Source organism: Myotis brandtii, unplaced genomic scaffold (genome assembly GCF_000412655.1).
Source record: "Myotis brandtii unplaced genomic scaffold, ASM41265v1 scaffold1234, whole genome shotgun sequence".
In the NCBI taxonomy this organism is placed as follows: domain Eukaryota; kingdom Metazoa; phylum Chordata; class Mammalia; order Chiroptera; family Vespertilionidae; genus Myotis; species Myotis brandtii.
Window position 1 is genome coordinate 603,687 of NW_005354309.1, and position 21,071 is coordinate 624,757.

At 54.6% G+C, this 21,071-nt stretch overlaps 2 protein-coding genes across 4 annotated transcripts; both read left to right on the forward strand.

The window, feature by feature from the left end:
* Window positions 1–395: 395 nt before the first annotated feature.
* On the forward strand, window positions 396–16,047 carry RAVER1 (ribonucleoprotein, PTB-binding 1). Of its 3 annotated transcripts, XM_005859166.2 has the most exons (13): window positions 396–680; window positions 2,271–2,337; window positions 5,219–5,688; window positions 9,299–9,490; window positions 9,670–9,799; window positions 10,145–10,239; window positions 11,175–11,262; window positions 11,572–11,783; window positions 11,878–12,186; window positions 13,536–13,610; window positions 14,063–14,203; window positions 14,588–14,671; window positions 14,761–16,047. In XM_005859166.2, exons 1-13 carry the CDS (start codon window positions 411–413, stop codon window positions 14,905–14,907), a joined length of 2,280 nt encoding a protein of 759 aa, XP_005859228.1. In that variant the 5' UTR covers window positions 396–410; the 3' UTR covers window positions 14,908–16,047. The 3 variants fall into 3 exon arrangements, with proteins under 3 accessions (XP_005859228.1, XP_005859226.1, XP_005859227.1); XM_005859164.2 differs by lacking the exon at window positions 14,588–14,671 and having other exon boundaries at window positions 397–680; XM_005859165.2 differs by lacking the exon at window positions 14,588–14,671 and having other exon boundaries at window positions 398–680; window positions 14,999–16,047.
* A 71-nt stretch (window positions 16,048–16,118) lies between these two features.
* FDX1L (ferredoxin 1-like) lies at window positions 16,119–20,750 on the forward strand. Its single transcript, XM_005859163.2, is given in 6 exon segments — window positions 16,119–16,408; window positions 16,503–16,526; window positions 16,529–16,547; window positions 16,731–16,837; window positions 19,997–20,084; window positions 20,331–20,750. Coding segments are annotated over 6 exon segments (540 nt in total). The 5' UTR covers window positions 16,119–16,263; the 3' UTR covers window positions 20,488–20,750.
* The last annotated feature ends 321 nt before the right edge of the window (window positions 20,751–21,071 follow it).

Consider the following 21,071-nt stretch of genomic DNA (forward strand, 5'->3'; position numbering starts at 1 on the left):
GACTTCAGAGAGGAAGGGAGAGGGAGAAATAGAAACATCAATGGTGAGTGAGAATCATTGATTGGCTGCCTCCTGCATGCCCCCTACTGGGGACCGAGCCTGAAACCCGGGCATGTGCCCTGACCGCGAATCGAACTGTAACTTCCTGGTTCATAGGTCCATGCTCAACCACTGAACCACACCAGCCCCGCCCGAGTCTAAGGCTGGATTCCACCTGCGCTAAGGGGATCCCCAACAGCGCTGAGCGTCTATTGAGTGACATCTCAGCGGTGTAAGGGGCGGAGGCTGTGCGCCGAGAGGGCGTAAACTCTGGGAGGCGGGCTGCGCCCTAGCCAATGGGCTGAGAGATTTGAAGAGAAGGGGAGGAGCTTCTTTCGGCCAATAGGCGGACGCGCCCTCGTTGCCGCTCTATGCCGCTCCGCCCTGGCTCGCTGGTCCCAGAAGGCGCCGGGTTTCCCAAGATGGCGGCCGACGTGTCCGTTACTCACCGGCCCCCGCTGAGTCCGGAGCCTGGGGCCGAGGTTGAAGCTGACGATGCCCCAGAGCGCCGGGCGCCCGAAGAAGAACTGCAGCCGCTAGATCCAGAGGAGATCAGAAAACGCTTGGAACACACCGAGCGCCAGTTCCGTAACCGCCGCAAGATACTGATCCGGGGCCTCCCGGGGGACGTGACCAACCAGGTATGGGGGGGCGGTGTGGGAGCGTGGCGGGAAATACCACCGTGCGCGTGCGCGGGGGGAACCAGGCAACACCGACGCTGGCGTGCTCGGGTGTTGGGGGCGTCGGCGGGAGAGTCCGAACGCAGGATCCATGAGGGTTTGGGAGAGACCAAGGGCGGACTGTTGCGGGGGGGGCGGTGATGGAGGGAGAAACCAACTTTGGACTGAGGGAGGATGTTGTAGACGGCGACCACGGGCTTGGAAGAGCACTAGTGATTGAAGTGGGCGGGCAGCCTTGGCCACGTTGGGGGATTGTGAATGGGCAGCTAGACCGGGACTGTGGGGATAGAGACGCCAGGAGCTCCCTGCTCTGATTGTGTTTATCCTCATTCCCCTCTGCCATGAGGTGGCGAGACCGCATAGTCAGAAGTTCAGGGTTGGCTCAGAGCACGGATTATGAACTCCTCTTAGAGATAGATCGGAAGTTGTAGCAGCTCCCGAGATCTTTCTTTTCCCAAAGCCCCAGAATTTATTTGGAAAAAGGGGTCTCCTGCTTCCAGCCCACAGACCTGAAAGAAAGGAGGGGCCCGTGTTGTGTGGAGCCTCCCCCTTGGCCGGTCTGGCCGGGGGTGCTCTTCTCTTGGGGCCTGCGGGTGCAGGGCTCTCCAGTGCTCTTTGGACCCAAGGAGATTGCATCTGGTCTGCCCTGCCCTGCGGTGGTGGAATGGGCTCTCTCTTCCTGTTGCTCAGGATTCCTCCTTTCTGGGCCACCGACACATCTGCCGCTGGCTCTCCCTCCCTGTCGGTGGGCACGTGGGTGGTAGGGCCACCAAAGTGTGGGGAGGGCGTGACTCGGGGACAGACCTGGGGCAAGCGCCACTAGGCATGGTCTGGTTTATTCCTAGAGTCAGCCCTCCTCCTAGCACCTGCCATCGCTTAGCTGGGAACACACTGTCTCTCCTGCAGGGTGCACAGTGTATCTGGCACCAGCAGGCCGGAGAGCCTCGCCCCCGCAGCTGGCTACAAGAAGGCGGCCCTGTCAGCGGGAGGGAACTGGGAAGCACGTGAAGCCACCCAGTGTAGGCTTCAAGTATACGGGGTCCGCAGTCAGGTCCCCCTGGGTGGCATTCCTGCCGCTGTCTTGACCTTCACCTCTCTGAGCCTGTTTCCTCATCTGCAAGATGGGTTTGTTATTACCTAACTTGTAATGTTGAAAGGAGTCAGGCTTCCAGTTGAGGGTCAGTCAGACAGGTTAAACCAGCGGTCGCCAACCTTTTAGACCTCGCGGACCACCGGTTGGCGACCCCTGGGTTAAACAACTTCCCTAATGGCATAAGGCAGAGCTAGGACTTGAACTCAGACCCACCTGACTCTCTAAGAGTATTTTGTGTTGGTTAAGAACATGGGATCTGCAATTAGACTTTGAATCCCGGCTCTGCCAGGTGTGGCCTCAATGGCTTTGGGCAAGTAACTGCTCTGAGTTCAGTTTCCTCCTTTGTTAAATGGGGACTATAATTGACCTGCCTCTGTAGCTGTTCCATGTGAAGGTTGCGCTGGATTGCTTCCTTCAGCCCCTGGTGACTCCCTGTCCTTTGGCTTCTATCTTCGCAGGAAGTGCACGACCTGCTCAGCGACTATGAGCTCAAGTACTGTTTTGTGGACAAATACAAAGGGACAGGTTTGTGGGGCTGTGGGGTGGGCTAGTGGCAAGGGTGACAGTCCCTGAAGCCAGGTGCTTTCTGGCCTGGCATTTTCTCTCCTGAATTTTGGGCTCAACATCCTGTAGGCCGGCACAAGACAGACTGTTGCCCCAATCGTTTCTGGGTGCTCATTACGGAGCAGTCTTGATATTCCTGTTCTTCCTCCAGGCTGCTCAGCCAGATCCCTGAGCATTGGGCTTCCCCACTTCCCACACCATACCCCCAGCCAGTTACCTAGGCCTGTCTGGTCTTTGTCAAGACCTCCAGAACAATTAGTGCTCCTCCATCTCTGTCAAAATGGCAGTCACCACTGCAAGTCACTACTTGCCCTCCCCCAGGGAGCCAGGGTCTATCAAATTTGATCAGTTGATTGCAAATCTGATCAAACCTAATTCTGGTCCTCTGGTGGGCTCAGTGGTTGAGCATTGACCCATGAACCAAGAGTTCGATTCCTGGTCAGGGCACATGTCCATGTTGCTACCCAGTCGGGGGTGTGCAGGAGGCAGCCAGTCAATGATTCTCTCTCATCATCGATGTTTCTATTTCTCTCTCCTCTCTCTGAAATGAATTTTAAAAATTAAACATATAGCCAAACCGGTTTGGCTCAGTGGATGGAGCGTCGGCCTTCGGACTGAAAGGTCCCGGGTTCGATTCTGGGCAGGGGCATGTGCCTTGGTTGCGGGCACATCCCCAGCAGGAGGAGTGCAGGAGGCAGCTGGTCGATGTTTCTCTCTCATCGATGTTTCTGACTCTCTATCTCTCTCTCTTCCTCTCTGTAAAAAATCAATAAAATATATTTTTAAAAAAAATTAAACATAAAAACAAAACAAAAAAACCTAATCCTAACCTGATTGTTTTTCTCTCCTTAAAACCTGTCTGAGGCTCCTCTTGACACTATCTTGCAAGGATGTGCCCCAGCCTTGCCACCTCCTCAGTGGCAAGCTTCCAGGCGTTCCCTCTGCCTCTGTTCTTAGCTGTCCCCTCTTCTATCCACATGCAGGCAGGCAGCTCCTCAACAGTGCCCTGAGTGCCTCGCCCCATCACTCTGGGCTGTTACTGCTGGCTCACTCACTGCCTCCTGCACTGAGTGGTCATTTCCATGAAAACAGGGACAAGTCTTGTCAGCCTTGCACCCCCCACCTTGTGGGAGACCCTCGGTGGGTGTCTGTGTCCTCTAGGCCTTGTGCTTGCAATCTGTAACTTGGGTGAGAAGCAGGTGAGGACGGGGACCCTGGAGACCTACCTGGTGGGCTAGGGTAAGTGGTTAAAATCTTGGGACCTGGAGACAAATAGTCCTGAGTTCGAGTCCTGGTCTGTCCTCATTTGGAGGCCAGAGGCAAGTGATTCACCCTTCCTGAGCCTCAGTTTTCTCACCAGCAAATTGGGCATGACCTGCTTGGGTTGGCCACAAGGTAAAACACATTAAAATACCTAAAAAGGCTGTGGGTGTCTGGCAGGGGCAACAAGTCAGAACTGTTTACTAAGCACCTCTTCTGTGTATATGCCAGGTATTGAGGTTCCAGAGGTTAAGTGACTCTCATTAATAGTGTTTTTCTTTTTTTATATATTTTATTGACTTTTTACAGAGAAGAAGGGAGAGGGATAGAAAGTTAGAAACATCGACCAGCTGCCTCCTGCACACCCCCCACTGGGGATGTGCCCGCAACCAAAGTACATGCCCTTGACTGGAATCGAACCTGGGACCCTTCAGTCTGCAGGCCCGGTGCTCTATCCACTGAGCCAAACCGGTCAGGGCAATAGTGTTTTTCAATAAATGTTTATTGAGTGCCAGTATATGCTGGAACACAGGACACAGCTGTGAACCAAACAGCGATGGTCTAGTCTGTGGGGAGAATGTCATTCACACAACTGCAGGCGTGAAGGTGAAGTGGTCATAGGACTAGAAGCTACTGGGTGCTGTGGGAGCCCAGAGCTGTGATCTGAAAGAGGAGCAGTCAGGGTAGGCTTCATGGGGGAAGTGATGTTTGCAGTCAGATTGAAGGGTGGATCAGGATTAACCAGGTGAAGAGGGGGAGGTCTGTGTTCCAGGGAAATACAGATGCAAAGGCCTGCGCGGCCATGTGCCTGGCATAGTCCAGGAAGTAGCGACAAGAGATGGGAGAGGAGGTTAGCAAAGACAGGCCACACGGGCTCCCTTGTCCCCTGCAGTGAGAAGCCCCTGGATAAGGCATGGCACATTCTGATAATCATTTTGAAAAGCTAGCTGTTGGCTGGACAGCAAACCAGGAGTGGCAGCAGGACTGAGGCTTAGGCCAGGGCTCGGACATGAGAGGTGAGAGGTGTTGGCCTAGAGAGGTGGTGAGGACGGGGTGCAGAGTGGGGCTGTGGAGCCTGTCTGCTTGGGTTCAAGTCCGGACTCCTCCCCTCTGTTAGGGGTGCCCCTGCTCTGCACTCATTTCCTTGCTGGCACAATGGTGGTTATGAGGAGTAAGTTATTCCCATTTAACAGATGGGGAAACTGAGACCCCCACAGCCACTTAAGCTGGAGTTGAAACCAGGCTCTAGTGACCACATACTTGACCACTACTCTCTGTATCACCCAAGTTACTCACCTATTGTCACCTATCCAGGTGCACAGTATATAAGAGGGCAGGTGAGCTCATGAGTAGGTTGAGAACGGCTAGGGGGTGAGGGCAGGGAGCAGGCCTCCTGGAGGTAGAAGGCACCTGCACGAGTTGCTCAAGGCTGGCAACTATCTAGTCCACTGGGGCCTGAGGTGTCTTAGTGGGTCAGTATTCTGAGATCACACATGGTTTAGGAGAAGTAAGGGCGGGCAGCCATGGGGTCGAGGGGCAGGCCCTCCGGGACCCCACTGACCCACTCCCCCTCCTGCTGCAGCCTTTGTGACCCTGCTGAACGGGGAGCAAGCCGAGGCCGCCATCAGCACCTTCCACCAGAGCTGCCTGCGGGAGCGCGAGCTATCTGTGCAGCTGCAGCCCACTGACGCCTTGCTCTGCGTGGCCAACCTGCCCCCCAGCCTCACTCAGCAGCAGTTCGAGGAGCTGGTGCGGCCCTTCGGCAGCCTGGAGCGCTGCTTCCTGGTCTATAGCGAGCGCACTGGCCATTCCAAGGGGTATGGCTTTGCCGAGTACATGAAGAAGGACTCAGCTGCCCGTGCCAAATCGGACCTGCTGGGCAAGCCGCTGGGCACGCGCACCCTCTATGTGCACTGGACAGATGCGGGACAGCTGACACCTGCCCTGCTCCACTCCCGCTGCCTCTGTGTTGACCGCCTGCCCCCTGGCTTCAGTGATGTGGACGCCCTGCGTCGGGCTCTGTCAGCTGTCCACACACCGACCTTCTGCCAGGTGAGCTTGTGCCTGGAGTGGGAACCTGGGGAGCAGATGCCAGTCCTGGAGCACCTGGGAGGGGTCCTTTGGGTCCACCTGCCCTCCCCAATCTCCTGGATCCCTTTTCAGTAAAGTGTTGACGTTGCCATTTTGAATGGGGTTCTTGTTAGGCCACTTGGTGGAGCTCAGACAGGAGCCAGATGACTGGGGTTCATATCCCTGCATTCCCCCTAGGGCAGTGGTTCTCAACCTTCTGGCCCTTTAAATACAGTTCCTCATGTTGTCACCCAACCATAAAATTATTTTCTTTTTTTTTTTTAACCTTTAGTTTCTTTATTGGTTAAGGTATTACAAGTGTGTCCTCATCCCCCCCAGTTAACCCCCAACCTCCTCCCCGCCCACTCATGCTTTCATCCTCCTGTTGTCCGTATCCATTGGTTTGGCCATAAAATTATTTTCGTTGCTACTTCATAACTGTAATGTTGCTACTGTTATGAATCGTAATGTAAATATCTGATGTGCAGGATGGTCTTAGGCGACCCCTGTGACTGCCAAAGGGGTCGTGACCCACAGGTTGAGAACCGCTGCCCTAGTGCCTGGTTTAACCTTGCTGGCCTCTCCCCATGTGAAGTGCAAGTGAGGCTGCCTTTGTAAAAGCTGGGCAGAAAGCTTGTTCATCCCTCATTCACCTTCACTCCTGCACTCATTAGCTGTCTCTTGAACACCTACTGGGTCCCAGGCCCAGCATTGGGGAGACTGCTCGGGAGGAGCCCACAGTCTGTTTAGCCTTAAGGTTAGAAAATGGATTGACCAGCTTCATTCTTAAGAGATTCAGTGTTCACACTTTGGTTAGCAGAACAATCCCTGGTTCATCCAAGTCACATTTGTCAGGCACGTCTGTATGTGTGCCCGTGACAAGCACAGTGGGGTGAGAATAGGCCAGGCCCAGCCCTGGCAGAGCCCCAGATGGTCTTGCCCTCCCCTCCCCCCAAGGCAGACGTTCCTTTAGCACTCACTGGATTCTGAGCACGTTGTTGCAGTCCCTTTATTCTGTAACAACCTGTAACAGGTATTATCCCCATTTTCAGGTGGGGACACTGAGGCACAGAGGGGTCAGGTAACATGCCCCAGGTTATGCAGCCAGGACATGGTGGAGCCAGGACTGGAACACTGCAGCCTGACTCCAGAGCCAGGCAGCCTAGAGGAAGCTGATACCTGACTCAGACCCCAGCTCTGGTGTTAGGTGGGGCCCACTCCTCTATGAATGGATTTTAGGACCTGGGGAATGGGACATGTGTAGGAACGCCTCTCCTTGCTCTCTCAGCATTCATTCATGCTCCTGCACCTACTGTGTGTTAGGCCCTGGGTGGGGCTCAGGACATAGATGAATTAGTTCGATGGCCATTTCCTCATGCGGAGGTTGAGGTTGGCAAGAGCTACAAGTTCTCTCTTTGAGCCTCAGTTTCCCCATCTGGTTGCCTTTTGACCCTCTGAGTCTCTATTCATCTGTGATTGTGAGAAGATGTGTGTCCCAGCCTTGGTATGGGGCCTGGCCAGAGATGGGCTGATGGCTAGAGGCTACCCTGCCTGGCACGCAAAGCCAGGCCCCAGCCGACAGCCTCCCTGAGCTACTATGGCTGGAGTAGGACCCTTCCCTGCCCTTGTTGAACATCTTATTGAATCCCTACAACTACCCTTTGAGGTAGATACAGTAGCTGCCCCACCTTACAGGTGAGAAAACTGAGGGCCAGGCATGGGCACCTGCCCAGGCTGGCCAGCCAGTTGGAGGTGGGCTGGGAGTCAAGGTCAGGCAGCTGACTCCAGGGCCTGTGCTCTTAACTGGGTGCCCTTGCCTCCCACGATGGCCGATGCCACTCTGGGAATCTGCTGTCGTCCTGGGGATGGCGGGCTTTATTCTCAACATAATCAAGATGAGACCAAGGTCCCATAGCAACTCACTCTAAGGCACTTTGTCGTTTATTCACAGGCAAATTTACATATTATAGTTGCTTTATTTCATTACAGAGTTGCTTAAAAATGCTTGAATGTTATAAATATGTATAAAGCAGGTTTCACAAGACCTTGTGAAAAAAGCCTTTTCCACTTAGTTGCTTTTCTGAAAGGACAGTCCAATCACATTTGGAAATTCAGCATATTCTGTGGTAAAGGCTCCCTCCGGGCCCCCCAGCACTTTTCCTGCAGAGCCCCTGCTTGTACCAGTTTGTTGTGTCCTTCCAGTGAGATTTTATTAAGCATTTTCAACAAATGTGTTTGTATGCTCCTGCATTCCTCTCTTCTTGATCCATTCGTTGCTGTGCCTGCGTTGGTTTGGTTTTTCCACTCATTCTGTCTTGGGCATCTTTCCATGTTCAGACATGAGAGCTTTCTCGGTCCCTTTGCAGCTGTGCCATATTCCATTTTATGGACTCTGGACCATTCCCTCCTGGTGGACATTGGGTTGGTCCCAAACCACACTACATCAATAAGAACCCAGAGAAATGATACTAGTTCTTGGGACAGCCATCGCCACCCTGAGGTGGCCAGTCCTGTTAAGGGTATCAGCTTTGTCTTGCTTGATCCCAGCTCCAGCTCTGTGGCCTGGGCAAGGGACTGCCACTCTCTGAGCCTCAGTTTTCTCATCTGCAGAGTGGGCATGCTGACAGTGCCTGCATCTGGACACAGTGAAGAGCCCAGCTGAGTGCTCTCACCCAGGATCTGCTTTCCCTGGAATAGCCCCCATCCACAATGCCAGCTCTCACAATATCCTGAAAACCAAGAGGTCTAGCAGCGGAGAACCAATGTGGGGCTGTCCGTGGCCTTTCTCTTTGTGTCTTGATGCAGAGCTATTTGCGTGTTTGATTTTCAGGGTGCCCTGGACCCCACTGGAGTGACTGATATGTAATATATAATATGTGTGGCATTCTCCCTTTCTGATTTCTTAAAAATTCTCAGTCTGGGGACACATCTGGCCCAAGGGCCTGGAGGAGGAGCTAAAGTACCAAATGGCTGTAATCAAGGGGGATGCACAGGCCTCCCTGGTCTGCCCGTGATCGCACCTCTGTTCCCTGTCCTGTGGCTCACTGGCTGTTACCTTTCACCTGAGCTCAGAGGCCACCTGCTTTGCCCCCAGGCTGTGTGCCTTCCCAGCCCTGGCTGCAGTGTCCTTGGCCTGAGGCTCCTGATTTGGAGGTGCTCCAAAGCCACCCACCTGCCTCTTTTCCAGCCAGCCCCTCCTCCCAGCCCTGCAACCTCAGCTTGCTTCCTCTGCTCGGGGATCTCAAAGTCCCAAAGTGACACTGGCATGAAGCCCAAGGGAGTTGATCCCTGTGAGACGGGTCCCAGCGTTGTCCTCCCACCAGCTGTGTGACCTTGAGCATACTGACTTCTCTGAGCCTCAGTTGCCCCTTCTGAAAAATGGGTAGGATGCAGCTTCTCCGGGCCATGGAGAAGATTCAATGAGCCAATGAGGAACAGGGCTCAGAACAGTGCCAGGCCCAAAAATCTACCCTCTCTGGTGGGGAGGGGGTCTCTCTTAATCGGGATCCATGCCTGGTCACAGTTGTCACTCTATGTGAGAGTGGTCACTGCCCCCCTGGCACTCACGTCCACCTCCCCCCACCCTCACCAGCTGGCGTACGGCCAGGATGGGCAGCTGAAGGGCTTCGCTGTGCTGGAGTATGAGACTGCCGAGATGGCTGAAGAGGTGCAGCAGGAGGCAGACGGCCTGGCCCTGGGGGGCAGCCACCTGCGCATTTCCTTCTGTGCCCCAGGGCCCCCTGGGCGCAGCATGCTGGCTGCGCTCATCGCTGCCCAGGCCACGGTGAGTGTGTGCCCAGGGAGTGGGAATGGGAAACTTGGGGGGGGCGGGGGGCAGGCTCTCCCTTGAGAAATCAGGGCTCTTGGCGGTCACCACTCAGGTCCTGGGGGCAATAGGGAAGGATGAAGCCTCACCTCTGTGGCCTGGCAGGGCTCTGAACCACCGTCCTTTTCTCTCCTCAGGCCCTCAATCGGGGCAAAGGGCTCCTGCCTGAACCCAATATCCTGCAGCTGCTCAACAACCTGGGGCCTTCCGCCTCCCTCCAGCTGCTGCTCAATCCCCTGCTTCACAGCAACTCGGGAGGCAAGCAGGGTAAGGCGTGTCAAGTGGACAGTGGGTGGGGTCCCCAGCCTCTCAGCCGGGCATCTCCCAGGGACTGTGTTCCCACCTGAGCTCCCTGTGACAAGAGCCCCATGAGCAAGAGCTGTGTTAAGAATGGAGGTCACCTGCACGGGGTCATAGGTGGGAGCATTGCAGCCTGCAGTGAGGCAAGGTGGTGGGAAAGGGGCCATCCTTTCCCAGGGCAGACTCCCTTCCCAGACCCTTCCTTTGGGCTGTTCACTTGCTCTCTCATGGCTTCAGGCGCAGGGCTGCCTCTAATTGCAGGGGGGGACTTCCATCCAGGGATCACCGCCCATTTCCTGGGTCTCCCTCCAGGTCTCCTGGGTGCCCCTCCAGCCATGCCACTGCTCAACGGGCCTGCTCTGTCCACGGCGCTGCTGCAGCTGGCCCTGCAAACCCAGGGTCAGAAGGTAACATGGGTGTGGGCCCTAGGTTCCCTCCTCACTCACGTGCTGCCACAGCCCCTTCCCTTTCAGTTTCAAACACTACTCACATCTGGGCCTCACCTTCGGGGTTGTGGGCCATCTGGCTGTGTTCTTGGTGCTTAATATGGGGCCTAACCTGTCACAGGTGCCCAGGACTCAGTTTGGAGAAGAAAGACCTGGCCCCACCAGGGAATAGAATGGCCTTTCACCCCTACTCCCTCACACAAAGACACAAAAATAGACACACACATACACACAAATATACATACCATACCACCTCAGTGCACACCCGGAGACACATGCACACATGCAAAAACTGATATACATGGAGACACATACACACACAAAAATACACACCACACCTCAGTATGGTACCGGTGTGTCAGAGACGTGTGTGCGCACGCACACACACCACACATAGATGGACACAGAAAAATAGAACAAACATGTACTACCCTGTCTGGTTTGATTCACTGGGGCCCTGTCAGTGGAATGAGTATGTCTGATAACTGAGTGTGAAGTTGTGGGCTTGGACTTTCGTGTGTCTAAGAGACTGACTGAATCCATGTGTAGCTAAGAATGACTCCTTCCATGATAATGAGCAGGAGGCTGGGTGTGGGATGGTGGGTGCCTAAGGATTGTCACAGTGTGTGTGTGATACTAACACTGGGGTGGTAGGCCCTGACAACCAAGTGTATGGTCCATGTTCCCTGGATCTCAGGTGGGCCTTGGCATGCAGGAGGTCCTTGGTTACCACTAGCTGGCCAGATGGATGATGGCCAGGGTGTCACAGACATTGGAGGACCCGTGAACAACGTGGGCTGAGTCTGGGTGTGCGGGGCATTGAGACCCTTGGCAATACCTGTCTGCTGCTAAGGCCACACTGCCCCCATCACCAGCTGATTGTGCTCTGTCCCCAGAAGCCTGGGATCCTGGGAGACTCTCCCTTGGGCCCCCTGCAGCCTGGTGCCCAGTCGGCCAACCACCTCCTTGGGGAGCTGTCTGCAGGTAACAGACCCTGCCCCTTGTCATCTCTCTGGGCCCATCCTGCTCCCCTTTCCCTGTTGGGTGGTAAATTTCCAGTTGCATGGCCTTGGGCAAGTGCCCTAACCTTTCTGGGTCTCTGTGTCTGTCAGCTGGCGCCCACCTTGTGGGAGAACCCATGAGCATTCTGGGAGTTGATACACTCAGAGGGCTTGCTCAGTGCCCAGCGCATAGTTGTTCCTCGGCAGTTCACCCTGGTCCAAGCAAATGCTTTAGGACCCTGGGAAGGAAGGGTCCTGTATGTTTGGGCCACTGACATTCTTCTCTCTGTAGGAGGGGGCCTGCCCCCGGAGCTGCCACCCCGGCGAGGGAAGCCACCACCCCTGCTACCGCCACTGCTTGGTCCTTCCGGAGGTGACCGAGAACCCATGGGCCTGGGTCCCCCAGCAGCCCAGCTCACTACACCCTCTGCCCCTGTGGGACTCCTAGGCACTGGCCTCAGAGGCCTACAGAAAGATAGTGGACCTCTGCCAACACCGCCCGGGGTAAGGTCCTGTCCTGGGCCCAGCACTGTTCCAGTCTCCTGCCCTGCGATGTTTCCCGTCAGGAACCCTCTCGAATCCAGCCCTCTCGCCACAGGTCTCACTGTTGGGGGAGCCCCCCAAGGACTTCCGGATCCCCCTGAACCCTTACCTGAACCTACACAGCCTGCTCCCTGCCAGCAATCTGGCGAGTAAGGAGGCCCGGGGCTGGGGAGGCGCCGGGAGAAGCCGCCGCCCAGCTGAGGGCCCCCTGCCTAACCCCCCAGTCCCCAGAGGCAGCGGTGGTGGAGGTGGTGGCAGCAGCAAAGCCTTCCAGCTCAAGTCCCGCCTGCTCAGCCCCCTCACCAGCACGCGCCTTCCCCCCGAACCAGGGCTTCCTGACAGCTATGGCTTCGACTACCCTTCGGTGAGTATCTTTCTGCCCTGTTGTCAGCCCTCCCGAAGGCTGGCTACTGTAGCCCTTTGTCCCCTGGGAGCAAGTCATTCTCCAAACCAATATTTCTCTAGCACTGACTGTGCCAGGCCCAGCATTGTGACAGTGGGGAACATGCCAGACACAGTCCTTGCCCTTCAGTCTCTTGTCTGTTTCTGCACATCAGACCTTGCTTCCTGTCTGTCTTTCTCTCCCAAGAGGCCTTAGGCTGTACTTCTGCTTCTCCTTAGAGACAGGGCTCAGCTTCCTGTCTCTCTGCCCTTCTCTCTCCTCTCCCCTCTGAGATTCCTGTCTCTGTCCCTGGGGAACTGTTCTTTCTATGACTCCAATGTTTTCCAGGTCAGATGTTGCAGACTGGCCACTTGCAGGCCACCTGTGTTATGTTTGACCCGCACTGTATTATAAAAAAAACTAGTGGCCTAGTGCATGGATTCGTGCACATTGAAAGGAAATCAATTAGAAGAAATATTTTAATATCGCTATTCATCCTTTCTCTATAATAGAAGTGTCAGAGATGAAAGAAAATTAGTAAAATGTATATGAAAATAATATATAAATTGATTAACAAACAATAACAACATGATATAACAACAACAAAGACATGATATGAAAACAAAAACATGATATAAAAACGACTGATAAATTGATTAAACTTACTCTAATATCTCCCTGTACACCACATTAAGAGTAAAGACACTTTCATAGTGCTTGACTAATTTCCCTTGTGATGAAGTATTTACAACTTTAACGCCATGCACTCTTCAAACTTGAGAGAAAGCAATATATAACTGACCATGTCCAAAAACGGGTTCAGGTAGGAATATTCCTACTCTGTCTAGATTGGTGCCAGTGAGAGCTTTATATGTATCACGCATGCGTGAGTCAACGTTTATTTTTAAATTGCCAGTGCGCGTCATATGTACCAAATGGTTGGACGGACGTATGGTCGGTCACTTAGCCTTTTATATATAAAAGAATAACAATTGATAGTGAAGTCTATTAAAAAAAACCTGAAATAAACACTGATACCAACATACAGAAACTGCAGGTATTCACACAACCCTGATGCTCAGCTTGCCTTGAAAACTCGAAACACCTGGCTCCAGTGGAGCCACATGACTTCATAGCAGTCACCTCTGGGTCTTAGGTGGAGCCATCCCTGGGACAGAGCACGTTCCGTCTCATTGCCCCACTCTACAGGTCGAGTTTCCCCTCTACTGGAAGGGGCAAACTTCCCTAATGACATCTGTGCTGGAGAATTCAGCTAAGAGTGAGGTTGGTACAGACCCCAACCCAACACACTTTCTCCCACTTTTATTCAGGACATGGGACCTAGGCGGCTCTTCTCCCACCCACGGGAGCCAGCCCTCGGGCCTCACGGACCCAGCCGACACAAAGTAAGAGCTGCCCTGTGAATCCCACCTTCCAGGTGTATCAGTTAGCTTTTGCTGCATAACAAGTGGTCCTACCACTTGTGGCTTAGAACAGCAAACAGTTTATCATTTCACACCATTCTGTGGGATGGTGGGTAGGTGGTTCTCTACACTCACGTTGTAGCTCAGCTGAAGCTCAACAATTTACAGGGGCCTTAGTCATATACCTGGTGGCCAGTAGGCTGGTAAATGGGCCTTGTCTGGGGGCCTCAGCTGGTGAGCTCCACGTGGAACTCACCCTCCAGCCGGCCAGCCTGTGCACATACACGTGGTGGTGATCCCAGGATTCCCTAGAGGCAGAAGGGAGGCAGGCACCTCTGCTTGTTGGTCAAAGTCCAGAGTCATTTAGGAGTGGTTTACAAAAGCGGGTGGATACTGCAGTAGTCTGCCTCACTCAGCCTGCCTCCTCTCTGCAGATGTCCCCTCCACCCAGTGGCTTCAGCGAACGGAGTGGTGGAGGTGGTGGGGGATCCTTCTCTCACTTTTATTCGGGCTCGCCCACTTCCTACTTCACCAGCGGCCTGCAGGCTGGCCTCAAGCAAAGCCACCTTAACAAGGTGAGGAGCCTCCCCCAGCCGGGCACAGGTTCCCAGGGACAACCAGGATGCAAGGAATCCCTGTGACCCTCGGTGCCTAGGTCAAGGCTAGTGTGGTGGCAGGGACTAGTTTTGCTTAGAGCCAAGGTGAATTAGAACAGCCTTCCTGCACCTGTGTGTGTAGCACCTGGTGCTGCCCAGCCTTCTGAGCCTCCGCTTAGTCTCCCAGAAGCCAGGGGTTGGATGGTCTTAGCCCCAGTTGACAGATGAAAAAACTGAAGCTCAGAGACAGGGCTAATATGCCCCCAATCATGGCGAGTAAACAGCAGAGGCATGACTTGAACCTGAAGTCCTGACCTTTGCTCTGGGGGATGTTTCTTTTATCCCATCTCCCATTTCTGCCAGGCGGTTGGTTCCTCTCCACTGGGCTCCGGAGAAGGGCTCCTGGGCCTGGGCCCTGGGCCCAATGGCCATAGCCACCTGCTGAAGGTACGGGCAAGGGTTGAGGGCACACACAGCTGGGGAACGGCGACCCCCAGGTGGCCCCTGACTTGCTACCCCCTCTCCTCTGTTTCTAGACGCCACTGGGTGGCCAGAAACGCAGCTTTGCCCACCTGCTGCCCTCGCCAGAGCCCAGCCCAGAAGGCAGCTATGTGGGACAGCACTCCCAAGGCCTTGGTGGCCATTATGCAGATTCGTACCTGAAGCGCAAGAGGATTTTCTAAGGGGCTAGTGCCAGAGATGCTCCAGGGCCTGCACCAAATCGCTTCTGGGTTTTCTGGTGTTTTGTGTTTTTGTTTTGTTTTTTCCTTTCAGTAATAGAAAATCTCTGAAAGACTTTGCTGACCAACCAGCTGGAGCCCAAGGAGTATGGGAGAGTCCGGGGGCTACTCTGCATCTCTGGTCTGCTCCTAGCATGGAAACCCTGCAGCCTTAAGAGAGAGCAGGCTGGGCCCCTTTCTGCCCTCCCTGTGTCCGCCAGCATCTGCCTCTCGGGGAGCCCTCTTCTGCCTCGTCGCTCCTGTATCTTGGCCTTTCGAGTGCCTTGGAGGTTTCCCTGACCTCCCGTGAGGATCAGAGACTATCCCCCTTTTTTAACTTTGACAATTGACTTTTGTTTCCTTTTCTAATTTTTATTATTTTTTAAACAATCCAGAACGACCCCCAGGTCTTATACCTGCAAGTTTCAACATGTCTGAGCCTCCATTCCACACTCTTCGGTTTGAAATGGCTCGGCTCTTTTCTCTTTCTCCCATGTCTGTTGCAGGCATGGCTGCCTCCTGCCCCTGCCGGCCCAGTCTGGCCTGTACTCCCTCTCTGGGTGCCCTGCTCCCTGCCACAGTCCCCTTGCCTTCTGATGCCTTAAAGCCGAGCCCCAAACCCACTGGCCAGAGCTCAGACGTCAAGCTCTGGAAGCCTGACTCAGGACCAAACAGCTCTGGCCTGGGGATTGGGTCCCTCTACCCAGGGCCCCCACCCTGGGGTCAGTAGAAGGCCAAAGCCTTGGTCTTAGCAAACCAACTCCACCATTCCTCTGCCCACTGAAACCAGTCCCCTGCTCTTTGTCTATGGGAGTCCGGCACTGCACCTCACTGAGCCTCTGCTGACTCCCCCCATGTTGAAGATGAGCACCTCCATCCCTGGCCAGGTCACTTGGAGCTGGCCTCCCCTTGGACCATTGCTGGAATCACACAACTCCATGCAGATAAACTCTGCCCCTGCCCACCAGCAGGACCTGTTGACCTGAAGTGACCCTGGGCCCGCCCCTGGCCAGCTAGGCCACAGCTTCCTTCTTACTCTGGGGGTCCCCCATCCTCTCACACAGACCTTTGCTGAATTAAAGTTTGTAAGTAAATGGTTTTAAAGAAAGCAGAGCTGACTGGTTCTTGAGACAGTGGGCCTGGGTGGGAGGGCTGGGGTGGCCCCTGCAGGTCTTGGTGTGCCAGATCCGGTCGCTGCCCCTGCCCCCCAACTCCAGCCGTTGCTGCCCCACTGCCGTCGGCGCTTATATTTGGGTAATTAGCCCGCCTCCCTCGCGCGCTACCGCGCATGCCCCAGTTCCGGGTCACGTGACGCCTGTCATGGCCGCCTCCGTGGCCCGGGGCGGCGTGAGTGCTGGGTTCTTGCTGCGGGTGGCCAAAGGGCGCTGGTGGAGCCGTCCTGGGGGCTTTGGGGGATCCGGGGAGGCGGCGTCACCAGCGACAGCCAGGAAATTCCGGGTGACAGGTACCTGCGGCGCCTCGGGTCCGGGGTTGGGCAGCACTAACCCGTCGGATGCCCGCAGGGCGCTGCGCGCGGCTCACCCAACTGTGTTTTCCAGGCTCGCGCTCGGCGGGGGAGGAAGAACCGAGCGGCCCGGGGACGTGTGAGTGCGGGTGGGGGCGGGAGGCGTCCCCACTCATCCCCCGAGGTTTTCCCGGTCCCCACCTTACCCGCAGCCTCACCGTTAGAGTCCCCCTGCGCTCCGTCCTGTTTCCCTGCCCTAAGCCTGGACGCCACCGGAACCCGGGCCCGCGTCCATGCGGCATCCGCATCCCTCTGTCCTCAGGGTGAACGTGGTGTTCGTAGACCGGTCGGGCCAGCGGATCCCGGTGAGAGGCAGAGTCGGGGATAATGTTCTCCACCTGGCCCAGCGCCATGGGGTGGACCTGGAAGGTGGGAGCCAGGCACAAGGAATTCTGAGGCCCTTCATTCCTTGAAAACAACAACACACACAAATTAGTTGTCTCTCTGCTGATTAACCCTCCATGGCTTCCCACGGTCCTGGGCTAAATCTAGACTCCTCAGCACTGCCTCATCCCCTGCCCAGGGAGCCCTCAAGGTTCCTTCCCCGGCGTTGTTTATTGAGCATTTACTGGAGGCCATGACAACTCCTGCCTGGGAGCTTGTGTTGTCTTTCTCCTTCCTTCCTCTTCTCGCCACACTGGCTTTCTTGCTGTTCCTCAAACTGCCTAGTTCATTCCTGCCCCAGGACCTTTGCATTTGCCACCCCAGGGTGATTTTCCATCAGATCTTCTGGTTTCTTCTCATCCTTCATGTCTCAGTGTAAATGTCATCTTCTTGACAATAGCATCCCCTTCAGTGACCTAGAGTGCGTACGTGACTGTGTTTTATTGTCCTCATAGCACTTCTCACCATTTTGTTTCCTTCTTTGTCATCTCTCCCCAGAATGAGATCAGAAACCGTTTGCCTTGTTTACATGTATCTGTTGCCTCTCATCGTATTTAGACACAACAGGTTTTAAGTCAGTATTTGTTTTTGTTGTTGTTGTTGTTGTTTTTAAGTCAGTATTTGTTGAAGGAAAGATAATAATAGACATTACTTTAAGCATGTTGACACATATTAACTGACTTTTCATGACAACTTTATGTCATATTGTTTTATTTATATATTACTATTTTATTTATTTTTGTTTTCAATTTTTTTTTTTTTTTTCCAGAAAGGAAGGGAGAGGGAGATAGGAACATCAGTGATGAGGGAAACCATCAATCAGCTGCCTCCTACATTCCCCCTACTGGGGAGTGAACCTGCAACCCTGGCATGTGCCCTGACCAGGAATTGGAACCGTGACCTCCTGGTTCATGGGTTGAGCAACACTGGCCAGGCAGATTATCACATTTTATAGGTGAGGAAATTGAGTCCCAGGTTACATACACCTGGTCCAAGGTGAAGTGGCAAAATTAGATTCAAACCCAGCAATGTTAGCCACTAAACCTATGCTGCTCTTCTATGAATATTGAACACTAGTGTGTGCCAGGCAACAATGGACTAAAATAGGTAAGGCTCCTGTCATTTCACACCAGTTTCAACCTAATAGGGAGTAAACATGTAATTATATCATCAGCAACTAAAAAGGGTGGTCTGAAAAAAAAATGTACAGGGTTAGTTGTTGGATGAATGTAATAGGGAGGCTGATTTAGTCATTAGAGGGGTGGAGATGTTGGGGGTGGAGTTCGGGTTATGGCAGGCCTTCCTCAAGTTTTGTTCTGGAATCCAGTAGCTGACAGTCTAGGACATAGATTGGAATATGAGTTTTAGAGGCAGGTGGCCTGTTTTCAAATTTTGCCTTTTACCAGCTGTGTGACCCTGAGCAAGGTACTTAGCACCTTTGGGCTCTGTTTTCTCATTTATAAAATGGGATAACTTAGTTCCCTCTTCCTTGGGTTGCTACAGAAGAGTAAACAGATGTCCTGTAATGCTTAGTACCTGACACATGGTTAGTGTGTAGTGACCAATTGGGACATTTATATTAGACTAGAGGCCCGATGCACGAAATTCATGCACGGGGGTGTGTGTCCCTCAGCCCAGCCTGCACCCTCTCCAATCTGGGACCCCTCAAGGGCAGTCGGACATCCTTCTTACCATCCAGGACTGCTGGTTCCCAACCACTTGCCTGCCTGCCTGATTGCCACTAACCGTTTCTGCCTGCCAGCCTGATCGCCCCCTAACCACTCCCCTGCCAGCCTGATCACCCCTAACCACTCCCCTGCCAGCCTGATCGACGCCTAACTGCTCCCCTGTTGGCCCAATTGCCCCTAAGTGCCTTCCCCTGCTGGCCTGGTCGCCCCTAACTGCCCTCCCCTGCAGGCCTGGTCCCCCCCAAATGCCCTCCCTTGCAGGCCTGATCGCCCACAGCTGCCCTCCTCTGCTGGCCATGTTGTGGTGCCCATCTTGTGTGTTGGAGTGATGGTCAATTTGCATATTACTCTTTTATTAGATAGGATAATCTTGATCTCAGGGATGAGGATGCTAACAAGGTGGGAAACAGGGTGAAGGAAGAGATGCTAGGGACCACTTGGAGTTTCAAGGCCTGATTTCTCCCCGGTAGACAGGGAGGTTCTGCTGGGTCAGGAGGCTGCCTTGCTTCTCTACTCTCATTATCTGACATGTCTGGAAGAGAAAGGAAAATTCGGTCCTGTCATTTGCTTATAACAGATGTCTCTCAAGCATCTACAACATGCCATGTGAGGCTCAGTGCCAAGTACAGAGAGAGGAAGACAGGTTGACAGGGTGTGATCAATGCTGTACAGAAATTAATAAATTAACAAGGGGGAAGGACAAGAAACAGGCAGGGGGACTTGGAGGACAGCTGGGTTCCTGAGTACAAGATCTGGCCACGAAAAGAGTGGCGAGAAGAGCATTCCAGGCCGAAGGTATAGCAAGTGCAACGGTCCTGTGGTGGTGGCGTCGAGCCCAGGGAGGCAGTGTGGTTGATGTGGAGTGAGTGAAGGGGTGGGGGGACCACCAGGACTGAGTGGAGGAGTTTGGATTTTATTCTGGCTGTGAAGACCCTTTGGAAGGTTTTAGCCCAAGAGGGACATTATCCCCAAGCACAGTTCTCAGTCATCAGTCAGAGGATTGGGAATGTGTCCAGGGACAATCAGAAAACCCCAGCTTCTGCATCTTTCAGCCTTTGTTTCCTGTCTCCTTCCCCTAATGCACTGGTGCTGAGTGAGCCAGTCCCTCCTTCAGGAGCAGAAAGGAGGCAGGAACACATTTGCCCAGCACAGTGACAGGATCACAGCAAGGGAATTCAGAGGCTCCTGGGAACCTGCCTGGCCTTTCCCTCTCAGCTTGCTAGGGAGTCCTTGGGAAATGCGACACCTTGGACATCCCTTTGCAAAACCCATCCACAGCTCAGGAACAGCGGGCTGAGGAGAGGACGGGGGGGAGGGCTCCCACAGGGCATACAGGCGGGAGGGGAAGATTAGGGGCACGTGGTGAAACAAAAGGCTTCTCCCTTATGTCTTTCATTGGGTGACACCAGCCTGATGATGCCACTTACCTAAACTCCCTTCACTTGCTGCCCTCCAGGGGCCTGTGAGGCGTCCCTGGCCTGCTCCACCTGCCATGTGTATGTGAGCGAGGACCACCTGGACTTCCTGCCTTCTCCTGATGAGAGGTGAGCGGGCAGCCCCCTTGCAGCTCGGAGCCGCAGGGTTGGCTGTTGAGCCTTTTCCTTCCCAGTGTCCAGAGGTCCACTGGGCAGCAGCTGAGGGCAGCCCCAGCTTTTCTCCCCCTCAAACCACTTCCCCTGGACTCAGTCAGCCTGCCCCTCCCTGGCCTGAAAGGTGATCTCTGCTCCTCTGAGCCCTCCTCACCAGCGGCACCAGCGTGCCCACTGCTAACCACTGCCTCCCTCGCCCAGGGAGGATGACATGCTGGACATGGCCCCCCTCCTCCAGGAGAACTCCCGGCTGGGCTGCCAGATCATCCTGACCCCTGAGCTGGAAGGGGCCGAATTCACCCTGCCCAAGATCACCAGGAACTTCTATGTGGATGGTCACGTCCCCAAGCCGCACTGATAATGGGCAGCTGGACCGTCCCGGACACCCGTGGCCCAAGGGCCAGGACTGGAGAAACAGCCACGTTGCCAGCCCAGCCCAGAGCGTGGACAGGCCCGAGAGATGTGAGAAGCACCAAGAAGGCCAAATGCTTCAGAGAGACCCCATGTCCAGGCTCTGGTGGAGACAGGGCTCCTACTGGGCAGCCTCTCCAAGCCCCGGAGAACCTGCGTGTGGAAAGGGGTGGAATCTAATTAGAGTGACAATAAAGCCATCTTACGGAACTCCAGCATCCTGAGTGTCCTTGGCGGGGAGGTGGGGCCAGCCCCGTCCCGCCCCGGAACTACAACTTCATCTTCCAGGCCCTCGACTCTCACCTCGCACAGCAGCGACGGGGCCAGCGGGGAAACTGAGGCAGAGGCCTGGCACAGGGCCTGGAGGCTGGAGGGCTCCGTGTGCGTCAGCAGGCAAGGCCCCGCCCCTGCAGCCGCGGAGGGATTTGCAGGGGCCCAGGCCGCCCTGGCCACGAGGGGTGTGCAGGGCCCCCAGCAGAGTCCCGGAGTTGGAAGGGAAGGGAAGGGGCGGGCTGGTCTACAGGTGGGGGC

Coding starts and splice junctions, on each gene's coding strand:
- RAVER1 (XM_005859166.2), top strand. CDS start 411: ATGCCGCTCCGCCCTGGCTCGCTGGTCCCAGAAGGCGCCGGGTTTCCC. Junction 9,491..9,669: donor TCATCGCTGCCCAGGCCACG/GTGAGTGTGTGC, acceptor TTCTCTCCTCAG/GCCCTCAATCGGGGCAAAGG. Junction 9,800..10,144: donor CAACTCGGGAGGCAAGCAGG/GTAAGGCGTGTC, acceptor GTCTCCCTCCAG/GTCTCCTGGGTGCCCCTCCA.